General features: G+C 42.4%; 1 protein-coding gene across 10 annotated transcripts in view; it reads left to right on the top strand.

The window, feature by feature from the left end:
* LOC122540667 (pumilio homolog 2-like) overlaps window positions 1-14,071 on the top strand; it is a 109,252-nt gene that overhangs the window by 24,877 nt on the left and 70,304 nt on the right. For 9 of the 10 annotated variants that reach the window (XM_043676718.1, XM_043676758.1, XM_043676743.1 and 6 more), the window contains exon 2: window positions 447-515. The exons of the other annotated variant lie outside the window; for it this stretch is intronic. In XM_043676718.1, coding sequence (XP_043532653.1) covers window positions 447-515 — 69 coding nt within the window. The remainder of the gene's footprint in view (window positions 1-446; window positions 516-14,071) is intronic. 10 annotated transcript variants of the gene reach the window in all.

Below are 14,071 nucleotides of genomic sequence, written 5' to 3'. Positions count from 1 at the left end.
GTTCATTAGGTAGTATTTGCTAATGACAAATCCCTACTGGCACGCATCAACTCATGTCTTTCCAAGAAGCAGATTTCCTCTTCCCTACTTGCCCCATTCCCTCTTTAAACTAGGATGCATCCCATCTGATGACCTTTCTGCTTTTAGTTGTTGTTAGTCTTTTAAGTAGATCTGCTTTTATCCTTTCCACTTCCTCTATTCCTCCCTCACTATGATATTGACAGCCTCCTCTTGCAAAATTCTCTTTTAATTTCTCCACAACTAAAGCATTTTCTTGTCAGAGTTGGCTCTACTCTTCATTAGCTATCATTTTACCACTTATGAATTTAATGTTTCTTTTCAACTTTGCCAAATGTTAAGTCTCATGTAAATTAAAAGCTTCACACAAAAAATGCTGCATTGTTGGGTAACATGGTTCCTTTATTAACAGAAATATGTTTCCGCAGGTTCGATCTGTGAATGAGATGAATCATGACTTTCAAGCTCTTGCACTGGAGGGCCGGGGAATGGGAGAAGTAAGTTGGCTAAAATGTGATATTGTTATGAATTGCAGGCTTGACTCTGGAAAAAAAATGCACTTGACTTTCACAATACTAGTTGCACTAGGTGGACACAGAGCTGAGTACTCATATCCTAAGTAAAATTCTGCCTTTGTTCCATACTAATGATTTTAAAATGTCTTTGCAACTTCATAGAGGTAATCATTTCAAAATGGAATATTTATTTTGGTTTTTGGAGTTCATGATATTTCAAAGTGATAATTGACCCTATCAACAAGTGGTTAAGTATTTAGAGTAAATAGGAAACCTGAAGAATACAACAACATCTTGAATTTTTATGACCGCTTTTAAGTAGGAAAAGGCAGTTTCAAACGCATGGTAACATCGCGATAGTACTGCAGGGCCGTAATGCTCTCTCTTATTAGAGAGAATTGGCGAGTGGTAATTTAAGCTCTGGGTCATCGCACCTCAGGAGAGGGGAGAGATTGAGGAGGAGTGTCCTTCATAGTAGCCTCAACTAGTATTGGAATTGAACCCATGCTTTTGGCATCACCCTGCATTGCAAACCAGACATCCCACCAACTGAGCTAACTGACCCCATCTTCAAATGTAATCGCCTAAAGAAAGAGACATTAATGGAGTGGCCAATGACTTGTACAAAAAGAGAATTATAAGAAAATAGAGAAAACAAGTTTTGGAATTCTTTTTCATCCTTGGGCAAGGAAGATCAGAAAAACAGTCATGCCAAGTGAGAGTGTGAAAATGTTACATGATGTAAGGGTCTGATGAGGGAGTAGTTACGCAGGTCACAGCTGCCATTTCTACCAGCTGCAGACAGAGGCAGACAGAATTGGGTAAGTGATATTTGTGGTGAATACTATGTAGACACAATCAGAAATGAATACAGAGAGGATAGCAAAGTTGGCAGTATGGCTGCAAATGTTGGTATCGTGGTTGATATGGAAGTGGTTGTTAAGGAAGGTGGAGGGAAAGAGAGTGTTGAGTTCAAAGGATCAAAAATCTGAGCCAGAGATTGGACAGGATGCTTTGATTTGAAGAATATGGCCTAGATTTTTACCAGATGGTTACAACCCCTTTCTCACAGCAAAAATGGTGGAAGACATCAGGAATCCCAAGTCCGGTCCCATGAAATTTTTCATGTTTGTGGGGGTGGGATTGGCTAGTCCATATTTCATGTATATTTATTTTGCAGAGGCAGTTGGCCATTTAAGTAATCAGCTGTTGAATGAAATTTCAGACTCCTTTGTATACAGAACCTGGAGTGTGGACGTCAAATGTTTCTTTTGGATTGACCATGTAAGCTTTAGACAGATGAGACACCCCTGTGCAGATGGTCCCCAGCACGGGGGAGGGGGTGGTGGATGGGGTTGGTAGGTAGGTGGTGGTGTTCAGCAATCCTTTTGGTGTGTGGTAGCTTGCAGTTTGTCATTGTAAATTGTGCATAAAATTTGCAAAACACTTCAAAAGTGCAGAGACATGTTGACTTGACAACATATGCAGCACCTTTTGCAATAGCATGTATTCTGCAAAATAGAACTTTTAAGTAGCATACTTTACTTTTGTCCTTTTGTGTATGGGTACTTTTGAATATGAAGTGAGTTAGCATGGTAGGTGAAGTTTGAAACGAATTGAGTAGACTTAGGCAGTTAAGTTGCCCTTGGACTACGATCAGCCATAGGGAATGGGTAGAGAGGAAGTGTGCACAAAAGCTATACAAAAGCCAGTGTTTAATTAAGACCAATATTAGTGTTGTACGTTCATTAGTTTTGTTTTCAGAGAGAATCTGGGGTTCCTGAAGTTTCTCTGGCGCTTCATCTAAATGTTTTTCAGTTCCAAACATCAAGAAGCACGATCTAAGATTTTGGATGTTAACAAACCATCTTTTGATATCAACAGGCAAGCGAGGGAAATAATTAACTAATATTTGTTTATTATCTTGCATGCAGTTGATTATTTTACCTTGCTGTACCATAGAGTCATAGAGATGTACAGCATGCCGACCAGATATCCCAACCCATTCTAGTCCCACCTGCCAGCACTCGGCCCATATCCCTCCAAATCCTTCTTATTCATATACCCATCCATATGCCTCTTAAATGTTGCAATTATACCAGCCTCCACCACATCCTCTGGCAGCTCATTCCATACACGTACCATCCTCCACGTGAAAACGTTGCCCCTTAGGTCTCTTTTATATCTTTCCCATCACACCCTAAACCTACGCCCTCTAGTTCTGGACTCCCCGACCCCAGGGAAAAGACTTTGCCTATCTATCCTATCCACGCCCCTCATGATTTTGTAAACCTCTATAATGTTGCCCCTCAGCCTCCGACACTCCAGGGAAAACAGCCCCAGCCTGTTCAGCCTCTCCCTGTACCTCAAATCCGTCAACCATGGCAACATCCTTGTAAATCTTTTCTGAACTCTTTCAAGTTTCACAACATCTTTCTGATAGGAAGGGGACCAGAATTGCACGCAATATTCCAACAGTGGCCTAACCAATGTCCTGTACAGCTGCAACATGACCTCCCAACTCTTGTACTCAATACTCTGACTAATAAAGGAAAGCATACCAAATGCCTTCTTCACTATCCTATCTACATGCGACTCCACTTGCAAGGAGCTATGAACCTGCACTCCCGGGTCTCTTTGTTCAGCAACACTCCCTAGGACCTTACCATTTCTTATGCTCGCATCCAAATCATTTATGTAAATGACAAAAAGTAGAGGACCCAACACCGATCTTTGAGGCACTCCATTGGTCACAGGCCTCCAGTCTGAAAAACAACCCTCCACCACCACCCTCTGTCTTCTCCCTTTGAGCCAGTTCTGTATCCAAATGGCTAGTTCTCCCTGTATTCCATGAGATCAAACCTTGCTAATCAGTCTCCCATGGGAACCTTGTCGAACGCCTTACTGAAGTCCATATAGATCACATCTACTGCTCTGCCCTCATCAATCTTTTTTACTTCAAAAAACTCAATCAAGCTTGTGAGACATGATTTCCCACGCACAAAGCCAAGTTGACTATCCCTGATCAGTCCTTGCCTTTCCAAATATATGTACATCCTGTCCCTCAGGATTCCTTCCAACAACTTGCCCACCACTGAGGACAGGCTCACTGGTCTGTAGTTCCCTGGCTTGTCTTTACCACCCTTCTTAAACAGTGGCACCACATTTGCCAACTTCCAGTCTTCCGGCACCTCACCTGTGGCTATCGATGATATAAATATCTCAGCAAAAGGCCCAGCAATCACTTCTCTCGCTTCCCACAGTGTTCTCGGGTACACCTGATCAGGTCCTGGGTGTTTTATCCACCTTTAACCGTTTCGAGACATCCAGCACTTCCTCCTCTGTAATCTGGACATTTTGCAAGATGTCACCATCTATTTACCTACAGTCTATATCTTCCATATCCTTTTCCACAATAAATACTGTTGCAAAATATTCATTTAGTATCTTCCCCCATTTTCTGTGGCACCACACAAAGGCCGCCTTGCTGATCTTTGAGGGGCCCTATTCTCTCCCTAGTTCCCTTTTGTACTTAATATATTTGTAAAACCCCTTTGGATTCTCCTTAATTCTATTTGCCAAAGCTGTCTCATGTTTTGCCCTCCTGATTTCCCTCTTAAGTATACTCCTACTTCCTTTACGCTCTTCTAAGGATTCACTTGATCTATCTTGTCTATACCTGACATAGGCTTCCTCCTTTTTCTTAAACAAACCCTCAATTTCTTTAGTCATCCAACATTCCCTCGACCTACCAGCCTTCCCTTTCACCCTGACAGGAATATACTTTCTCTGGATTCTTGTTATCTCATTTCTGAAGGCTTCCCATTTTCCAGCCGTCCCTTTACCTGCGAACATCTGCCTCCAATCAGCTTTTGAAAGTTCTTGCCTAATACCGTCAAAATTGGCCTTTCTCCAATTCAACTTTTAGATCTGGTCTATCTTTTTCCATCACTATTTTAAAACGAATAGAATTATGGTCACTGGCCCCAAAGTGCTCCCCCACTGACACCTGAGTCACCTGTCCTGCCTTATTTTCCAAGAGTAGATCAAGATTTGCACCTTCTCTAGTAGATACATCCACATACTGAATAAGAAAATTGTCTTCTACACACTTAAGAAATTCCTCTCCATCTAAACTTTTAACACTACAGCAGTCCCAGTCGATGTTTGGAAAGTTAAAATCCCCTACCATAACTACCCTATTATTCTTACAGATAACTGAGATCTTCCTACAAGTTTGTTTCTCAATTTCCCTCTGACTATTGGGGGGGGTCTATAATACAATCCCAATAAGGTGATCATCCCTTTCTTATTTCTCATTTCCACCAAAAAAACTTACCTGGATGTATTTCTGGGAATATCCTCGTTCAGCACAGCTGTAATGCTATCCCTTATCAAAAATGCAACTCCCCCTCCTCTCTCGCTTCCCTTTCTATCCTTCCTGTAGCATTTGTATCCTGGAACATTAAGCTGCCAGTCCTGCCAATCCCTGAGCCATGTTTCTGTAATTGCTATGATATCCCAGTACCATGTTCCTAACCATGCCCTGAGTTCATCTGCCTTCCCTGTTAGGCCCCTTGCATTAAAATAAATGCAGTTTAATTTATTAGTCCTACCTTGTCCCTGCCTGCCCTGACTGTTGGACTCACTTCTGTTCTCAACTGTACCAGTCTCGGATTGAAATCTTTCCTCACTATCTCCCTGGGTCCCACCCCCCACCTTACTAGTTTAAATCCTCCCAAGCAGTTCTAGCAAATCTCCCTGCCAGTATATTAGTCTCCTTCCAATTTAGGTGCAATCCGTCCTTCTTATACTTGTCACTTCTACCCCAAAAGAGATTCCAATGATCCAAAAATGTGAATCCTCAGCATGTATTCATCTGCTCTATCCTCCCATTCCTGTCCTCACTAGCTTGTAGCACTGGGAGTAATCCACAAATTACTACCCTTGAGGACCTCCTTTTTAAATTTCTGCCTAACTCTCTGTAATCTCCCTTCAGCATCTCAACCTTTTCCCTTCCTATGTCGTTGGTTCCGATGTGGACAATGACCTCCTGCTGGCCCCTCTCCCCGTGAGAACATTCTGCACCCTCTCTGAGACAAGCTTGATCCTGCCACCAGGGAAACTACACACCATTCTGCTTTTTCTCTGCTGGCCACAGAAATGTCTGTCTGTACCTCGGACTACGGAATCCCCTAACACAATTGATCTTTTTGCCTGTTAACTTAATGCAAAAGTACATCTCCTGTTATTTTGATGTATTCCTACTATAATATCTAATTATGCTGTGTTAGTTTGTTTAGGTTGGCTGTGAGGAAACTACTGTACAAAGCTGCCAGTCGCAAAATATGTTGCAAAATTGTCAGGAAAATGAAATTTGCATTTTTAGTTCTTGAAGTTCTTTAAAGCTCAGTATTAAATTCAGTTTGATGGATAACGTCATTTTGTAGGGCCTTAGTTATTGATGTTATGGTTGAAAACCTTAAGTTTGAAGTGTATTAGCTCTGAATGTAATAGCCTAGTAATTTTGCTGCCCATTAGTAACAGAACTGAGAGGTTTATTTTTACATGCAATTCATCCATTAGCTTAAATGTCAGAAAAGGAGATACATAAATTGGTTTATTATGATCATCCAAAATGCTAATATAGCATTAGACATGGCTGCTTCTACCACTACCTGTTTGGGAGACCTTTGGCATGAAATTTCTCAGGTCAGTTGCCCTGAAGTTTCACTTTGCAAGCTGCATACTTATCATGACATATTCCATGGCATTATTCAAAGGGAAGCAAAACATTCTGCCAGTGTCTTAGTCAATATTTATTACTCATGTCTCACACTTAAAACATATAATCTGATCATTTGTCACACTCTAGTTTGTGGGGGATTTCTATTTACAGATTGACTGCCACATTTTCTAAACTTTTGAATTTGTTCATGGCACACGAGCATCACCGACTAGGTCAGCATTTATTGCCCATCCCTAATTAACCTTGAGAACGTGGTAGTGAACTACTTTCTTAAAGCAGTCACTGTGATATAGGAAAACCCACAATGCTGTTACAGTTTTGACCTAGTGACATTAAAGCAACAGGGGTGTAATTCCAAGTCAGGATGGTATGTGGCTTGGTGGTGAAGTTACCATGCACTTGCTACAACTCAAGCCTTTTAGGTTTTAGATGTCACGGATTTGGAAGGTTGCTCTTAGAAGAACTTTGAGTTACGGCTGTGCATCCTGTCGTCAGTACACATTGCTTCACTGTTGAAGGCATGGATAAGGCGCCAATCAAATGGGCTGCTTTGCTCTGGATGTTGTCAAGTTTTATTGGCTCTAAGGCCATGCAAATCAACAGTTTTCTATTACACTCCTGACCTGAGTTTTTGCAGACGATGGACAGGCATTTGGGAGTCAGGAAGTGAGTTCCTTGTTACAGAATTGTTTGTCTGTAACTGGATATTGAAAACAGTATTTAGATCCAGTAGTTGGTCCAGTTCTGTTTCTCGTCAATGGTAAACCTCCAGGATGTTGATAGTGGGGGCTTTATCAATGGTACTGGTATTGAATATCAAGCAGTGATGGATAGATTTTGTTTGTTGAGATTTTCTACATCTCAATATTGACCACTCTTCAGGAGTATTTGATTGTTTATAAAGCACTTTGAAATATCCTGAAGATATGAAAGTTTGTCTTTACTGGAGGCATTAGTGATATCTTGGAAACTGGTAATTACGTAGCTGTCTCCTGTGAGTTTTGTTTAATCATTTAAAATTATTATGGGAATAACTGAGAGATGCCATCCTTTGTGTAGATATTTCTGGGATGGGAAACATCTTGATCAGTAGTTCTCAAAGCGTCGTATGGTCCTCTGGGTGAGCTAGTCCAAAATGCAAATCCCTGAAGCTGGTGTTCAGCAAGAAATGTTTGATGGGCCACCATCCACTTGTCTTTTAGATCAAAGCCAGTTAAGAGTCTCTGCTCCAGGTGAGTCTTGAGTATCCTGGACTCATCCATGGAGCTGTAAAACTTTTACAGCCATTTCCAGCAACATAGAGTTGTGAATTTGAACTTTAAGCATTTGGTGCTTGCTTAGACTGAGAACTGGCAAAATATGAAGCCCAGCTTTGAAGCGCATGTCACTGTACTGGTGCTTCATCGAAAGTAATGTCATTTTTTATATTCATTATGAGGAACATGTTTTGCAGAGGCAAGCAAAAGGACTGGTAGATTGCCTGCAGGGATTTTTTCCCCTACCTAAGTGATCTTTGGGTGGAAAGGTTTGAGGGCATCTTACTTAAATCAAATGATGTTTTATTTTATTATAGCGTGTCATTTTGGGCTATACTTTTTTTTTTGCTGCTTTTTGTAAGCATTAGCGAGTTTGTATTATGAAATGGATAATTCTTCCTACATGCTTAATTTATTCTGTTTTTTAATTGCATTTCATGCAAACTTTGATAACTACACAGATTTTGAGTTCAATTTTAGTAAAGTCTGTGTGGTGTATGAATAGGCTGCGGAGTCTTGTGATGCCTACAATTCTCTCCCAGTATCAGTTGCAATTTTTTGCAGTCTTCCAGCTGAGCAATTTGGGCACAATTAGAGGCTTACAGTCTCTGGTCACTTAACAGAAATTGATTTTAGATAATTTTACTGCCCCCAGACTATTACTTAATATACATAAAGCAATCAGCTTTCTAGCAACTTTAATGCAGACTAAACAATGCTATGCCAAGACTGAACAGAAGATGATGTATAAACATCTTTGTTTTCTCTATGTTGACAACAATACTTGTAATGCTCCATCTTTAACTATGGAAGGACTTTGCTATGATGTTTGTAACCTGATTATCATAATGTTTGTTAGGAAGGTGGTCGGGGGATGGGAAGGTAAGTTATTTGAAATTGAAATAACCTCCCATCCGGTTCTCTGACTCCTTTCCCAGTGCCCCCTCCTCCCTTCCATTCCTCATGATGGACCCTCCTTCCAGCTACTAACCAGATTCATTCCTCCCATTGATCAACCAGGTTGTGCCTTCTATCGTTCACCTATCCCTACTTCAGCGACCAACCCCCCAACTACTTGGACTCACTCTGAGCCCTGAAGAAGGGTTACACCCAAAAGGTTGACTTCTCCACCACCTGATGCTGCATGACGTACTGTGTTCTTGCAGCCATCTGCTTGTCTGCCTTCGATTCCAGCATCTGCAGTTTTTTTTGTCTGTAATTATAATTGTAGTTTCTGGCACATTGTTGTGATTTTTATCTCATTTCCAGTTTGAGGTGGTGATTTGTCTTACAGGATTTCTTTATTCTTGAAAGAATATATTCTTCATTCTGCCTTCTACGTGTGTGGAAAAATGTGATGCTGGAAAAGCACGGCAGGTCAGGCAGCATCCGAGGAGCAGGAGAATCTATGTTTTGGGCATAAGCCCTTGATTAGATTAGATTAGATTAGATTCCCTACAGTATGGAAACAGGCCCTTTGGCCCAACCAGTCCACACTGACCCTCTGAAGAGTAACCCACCCAGACCCATTCCCCTATATTTGCCCCTAGCTAATGCACCTAACACTATGGGCAATTTAGCATAGCCAATTCACCTGACCTGCACATCTTTGGATTGTGGGAGGAAACCCATGCAGACACTGGCAGAATGTGCAAACTCCACATAGACAGTCGCCCGAGGCTGGGATCGAACCCAGGTCCCTGGTGCTGTGAGGTAACAGTGCTAACCACTGAGCCGCCCTTGGATGTGAACATCGAAGGTATAGTTAGTAGGTTTGCAGATGACACCAAAATTGGAGGTGTAGCGGACAGCAAAGGAGGTTAATGGGAGTACAGTGAGATCTTGATCAGATGAGCCAATGAGCTGAGGAGTAACTTACTAACTATACCACCTATATTCACATCCAAGTCATTTATATAAATGATGAAACGTAGTGGACCCAGCACGGATCTTTGTGGCACTCCACTGGTCACAGGCTAAAAAACAACACTCCACCATCACCTTCTGTCTTCTACATTCAAGCCAGTTCTGTATCCGGATGGCTGGTTCTCCCTGTATTCCATGAGATCCAACTTTGCGAACCAGTCTCCCATGGGGAACCTTGTTGAACATCTTCCTGAAGTCCATATCGATCATTATCTAATTATCTGAGGTACTCATTATCTAATTATCTGAGAATGTATATAGACCAGACCCTAAGTGGTCAGGTTTTTATTCCACCAAGTTCTCCTGCGACAAAGGGTTTCATTAAAGATTGTTTAGCAATAGGAGGCTCTGGGATTAACCTCACAATTTCTTGCTATCGAATGCAAATATCACAATATTTACTTTCTGTGCCAATAGAATACAAGATTTACATCAAACGAACAACTTATCATTGTCAAAGGAAGAAAATGCTCTGTCTGATTTTAATTGCAGAAACAAATGTTAGCAGATTTGATCAAGGGACTGCAAATCCTTTCTATTGCATTTACCTGGAAAATATTAGCATAGTCTACTTATGAAGTGACAAAAATCTTAAATTGCAGATAGACTTTCCACACTTTTGTGCAGCTTGTGATTCCTTCACAGATTTTGAGTCCCTGCTTCCAGTTGAATTCACTTTTTTTAAGTACATTTACTACACTCATCAGGTTGAACGGTTACAGGGATACTTCAGGTAATTTACGAAAAGTTTGACCACCGTTGGAAGGTGGTGCTAAGTTGGAGGCTGGGGACATGGATAATGTGGGGGAAGGGGAAATGAAGAAGCTGTTGCAACCACACGGGATAAATGTGGATTTCAAGGTCCTGAGGCAGAATATGAGGCATTCCTCCTCCAGGCATTAGGTGGTAACGGATTGGCGGTGGAGGACGCCCAGGATCTCCATGTCCTTGATGGAGGGGGAGTTGAAGTATTCAGCCATGGGGCAGTGGGGTTGGTGGGTGCGGGTGTCCCAGAGATGTTCTCTGAACCAATCTGCAAGAAGGCGTCCTGTCTCTCCGATGTAGAGGAGACCACATTGGGTGCCACGGATGCAGTAGGTGACATTGGTAGAGGTGCAGGTAAATTTCTGACGGATGTGGAAGGATCACTTGGGGCCTTAGGCAGAGGTGAGGGGAGTGTGCGGGCACGGGTTGTGCACTTCCTGCAGTGGCAGGGAACGGTGCCAGGTGTTGGATGTGGGTTCGTGGATGGTGTGGACCTGATGAGGGAGACGCAGAGGGCATGGTCTTTTCGGAATATTGATAGGTGTGGTGAGGGAAATATATCTCTGGGGGGTTCGTTTGGAGGTGGCGGAAGTGGCAGCTGATGATGCATTGTATGCGGAGGTTGGTAGGGTAGAGGACTGGGGTGTGTTATGTCTTTGTTGCCTTGGGAGGGGTGGGGTTCAAGGGCAGTGGTGCGTGAAGTGGAGGAAATGCACTGGAGGGCATTGTCAGCCACGTGGGAAGGGAAGTTGCAATCATGGCAGAAGGAGGCAGCAGTCTGGGCTCAGTGGGAGGGGGCTGCCTGGGGCTCGGTGGGAGGGGGAGGGGGCTGCCTGGGGCTCGGTGGGAGGGGGAGGGGGCTGCCTGGGGCTCGGCAGGAGGGGAAGGGGGCCGCCTGCGGCTCGGCGGGAGGGGGAGGCCCCCTGGGGCTCGGCGGGAGGAGGAGGGGGCCTGGCGCTCGGTGTGAGATCTGGGTACACTCCTTAGTCCCTGTGCACAACAACGTACTGCAGTCTTTCACCATTTACATAATACTCTGGCCTACTATTTTTAGTTCCATAGTGGATAACCTTATAAGTACCAACTTTGTACCCCATCTGCCAGATACTTTCCCACTTACTTCACCTATCTAAATCTCTGCTGACCCTCCACATCCTCTGCACTGTTTGCCTTTCCACTCAATTTAGGGTCATCAGCAAACCTGGATACATTACACTCTGTCTCCTCTTCCAAACCATTTATATATATCATAAATGGTTGCAGGCCCAATGCCAACTCCTGCGGCACCCCACTCACCACTGATCTCTAACCAGAGGAACACCCAGGATCATGTGATATAACTGAGGGAATCTACAGTGACTGAGTAAACTCAGGAAATCTTAACTGGCTGCTGCAGTGTAATTGAGAGAATTCATATTGACTGTAATAATGTAACTGACGATTCTCCACTGCAAAGTATCTGATGGAATCTCAACTAGCCACCTGTAATGCAGTGGATGAGATTGGTACTGTCCCTCCTGGAAAGTAACTGAGGAGATTGCCACTGACACCTTGCAATGTAGCTGAGCGAATAGCCTCCTAATTCGGTAGCGTAATTGGGGAAGCGAAAGAGAGCATGCTGTTGTATAACTGAGTTAAATATAAATTGACCACGAGCTTACATATTTGTAGTGTCTGCAAATAACCTGCAAATGTAATTGTATTTGTCATCTTGAAAGATGTAAAAAAGCATCCCGGAACAGGGGACAGCTTGTCTGCAAAAGAAGAATATGATTTAGACAATCGCAATCTCAAACAAAAGGTATTAGACAAGGTAATTTAATTGAAAGCTGACAAATTCTCTGGATATCATGGACTGCATCCTAGTATGTTTTAGAAAAAATGTGGTTGCAGAGTTGTGAATGCATTGCTTGTTATCATTCACATTTTTCAATGTTCTGTAAAGATCCTAGTGAATTGGACACTTGTAAATGCAGCACCTGTATTGCAGAAAGAAGAGAGATGGGTTGCAGAGCATTGTGGTAGTTAACTGAACATCTGTCATTAGGGAAGATAATCATTGCACCAAAATACATTTTCATACTCCTATTTTTTGGATTCCATTCAGGCAAAATGACTATAGTTTTGTGAATGTGAAATTGTGCTTGAAGAATTTACTGGAGTTTTTTGAGTAAACATGGCAGATAAATGGAAACCAGAAGACCTAATATAGGTATTTAGGTTTTTAAAATAAATAATATGTCCTGTGAAAGGTTTCTGTACAAGGTACAGGTTCATGGTGTTGCTCATATTAGCATTGAGGATTGGCTCATAGGAAACTCAGTCGGGATAACTGGATCATTTTAAGGTCAGCAAATTTCATAATGAGTGAAGTGTCTGAAGGATAAGTGCTGGAGCCTCAACAATTTGTGCAAATTGCAATAATGCAAGTTGGAAAAGATTTTGGAACTTTGGAAAAAAAAAGTCAAAACAACAGCAGTTTTAAAAGGGAGAAGAATAGACAAAGGAAGCACGTGGTGAGGTCAGTGCAAGAGAGAGAGAAAGAAATGGATACCACAGTGAACCTGCACAGTTACTGCCTTTGCTGTTTGAATTCATGTATCGCTGAACATTGGAGTGCATCTGGGAAAATTAACAAACAGTGAAATTCACAACTGATCTCAGAGGAACTGTTCGGGCGAAGTCACAGCACAGAAACAGATAAGTGAATTGTTTTAAGTGTGGTCTACAGAAAGTCTGCAGTAGTGAGTAGAGTTGGTTCTTTCTTAATTGTTTTTTGAGATATGTCTCTTGATTAAACTTAAAGTATATGCCGTAACTATTAATTTAACCTGGGGCATGTTTTGTAGAGGAATAAGACTGTTATTTTCTGGATCTGTAGATTGTGAAGGAGCAAAAATGGCCTTTAGCAGAGTGATATGTGCTTCTTGTCAGGTGTGGGAGTTTGAGAGTTTACTGGTTACTGCAGATTATTTCTGCAATAAATACTGTTGGTTGCAAATCCTGTCAGATCGAATGGATTGGTTAGTGAGACAGTTAGAAGCAATGAGGAATTTTCAACGGCAGCGGTATGTGACGGATGGCAATTATAGGAAGGGAGGAAAGTCTCAGATACAGTCACAGATGGGTTAACTCCAGATAAGGTAAGAGAGGTAGGCAGGTATTGCAGGTGTCTTCTATGGCTATCCCCATTTCAAACAAGTATGTTGTTTTGGAAAATGTAGGGGGTGATCGATTCACAGGGGGACAGCCAAGTTTCTGGTATTGAGACTGGCTCTAATGCGACGAGGGGTATGTCGGGTTCCAAGCGATCAATTTGGGGACTGTCTAGTCCAAGGCACAGACAGAGGTTTCTGTGGCCAGCAATGAAAAATCAGAATGGTCTGTTGCCAGGATCCCTGGTGCCAGGATCAAGCATGTCTCAGAGAGGGTGCAGAATGTTTTTAAGGGGGAGGGGGGACCAGCAAGAGGTCATTGTACACATTGGAGCCAATGACATAGGAAGGAAAAAGGTCGAGATGCTGAAGGGAGATTACAGAGAGTTAGGCAGGAATTTAAAAAGGAGGTCCTCACGAACAGTAATATCTGGATTACTCCTGGTGCTACGAGCTAGTGAGGGCAGGAATGGGAGGATAGAGCAGATGAATGCACAGCTGAGGAGCTGGTGTATGGGAGAAGGATTCACATTTCTGGATCATTGAAATATTTTTTGGGGTAGAAGTGACCTGTACAAGAAGGATGGATTGCACCTAAATTGGAAGGAGACTAATATACTGGCAGGGAGATTTGTTAGAGTTGCACGGGAGGATTTAAACTAGTAAGGTGGGGGGGTGGGACCCAGG

The sequence above is a fragment of the Chiloscyllium plagiosum genome, chromosome 3 (genome assembly GCF_004010195.1).
Source record: "Chiloscyllium plagiosum isolate BGI_BamShark_2017 chromosome 3, ASM401019v2, whole genome shotgun sequence".
NCBI lineage: Eukaryota > Metazoa > Chordata > Chondrichthyes > Orectolobiformes > Hemiscylliidae > Chiloscyllium > Chiloscyllium plagiosum.
This window is presented reverse-complemented; position numbering and strand designations above follow the sequence as displayed.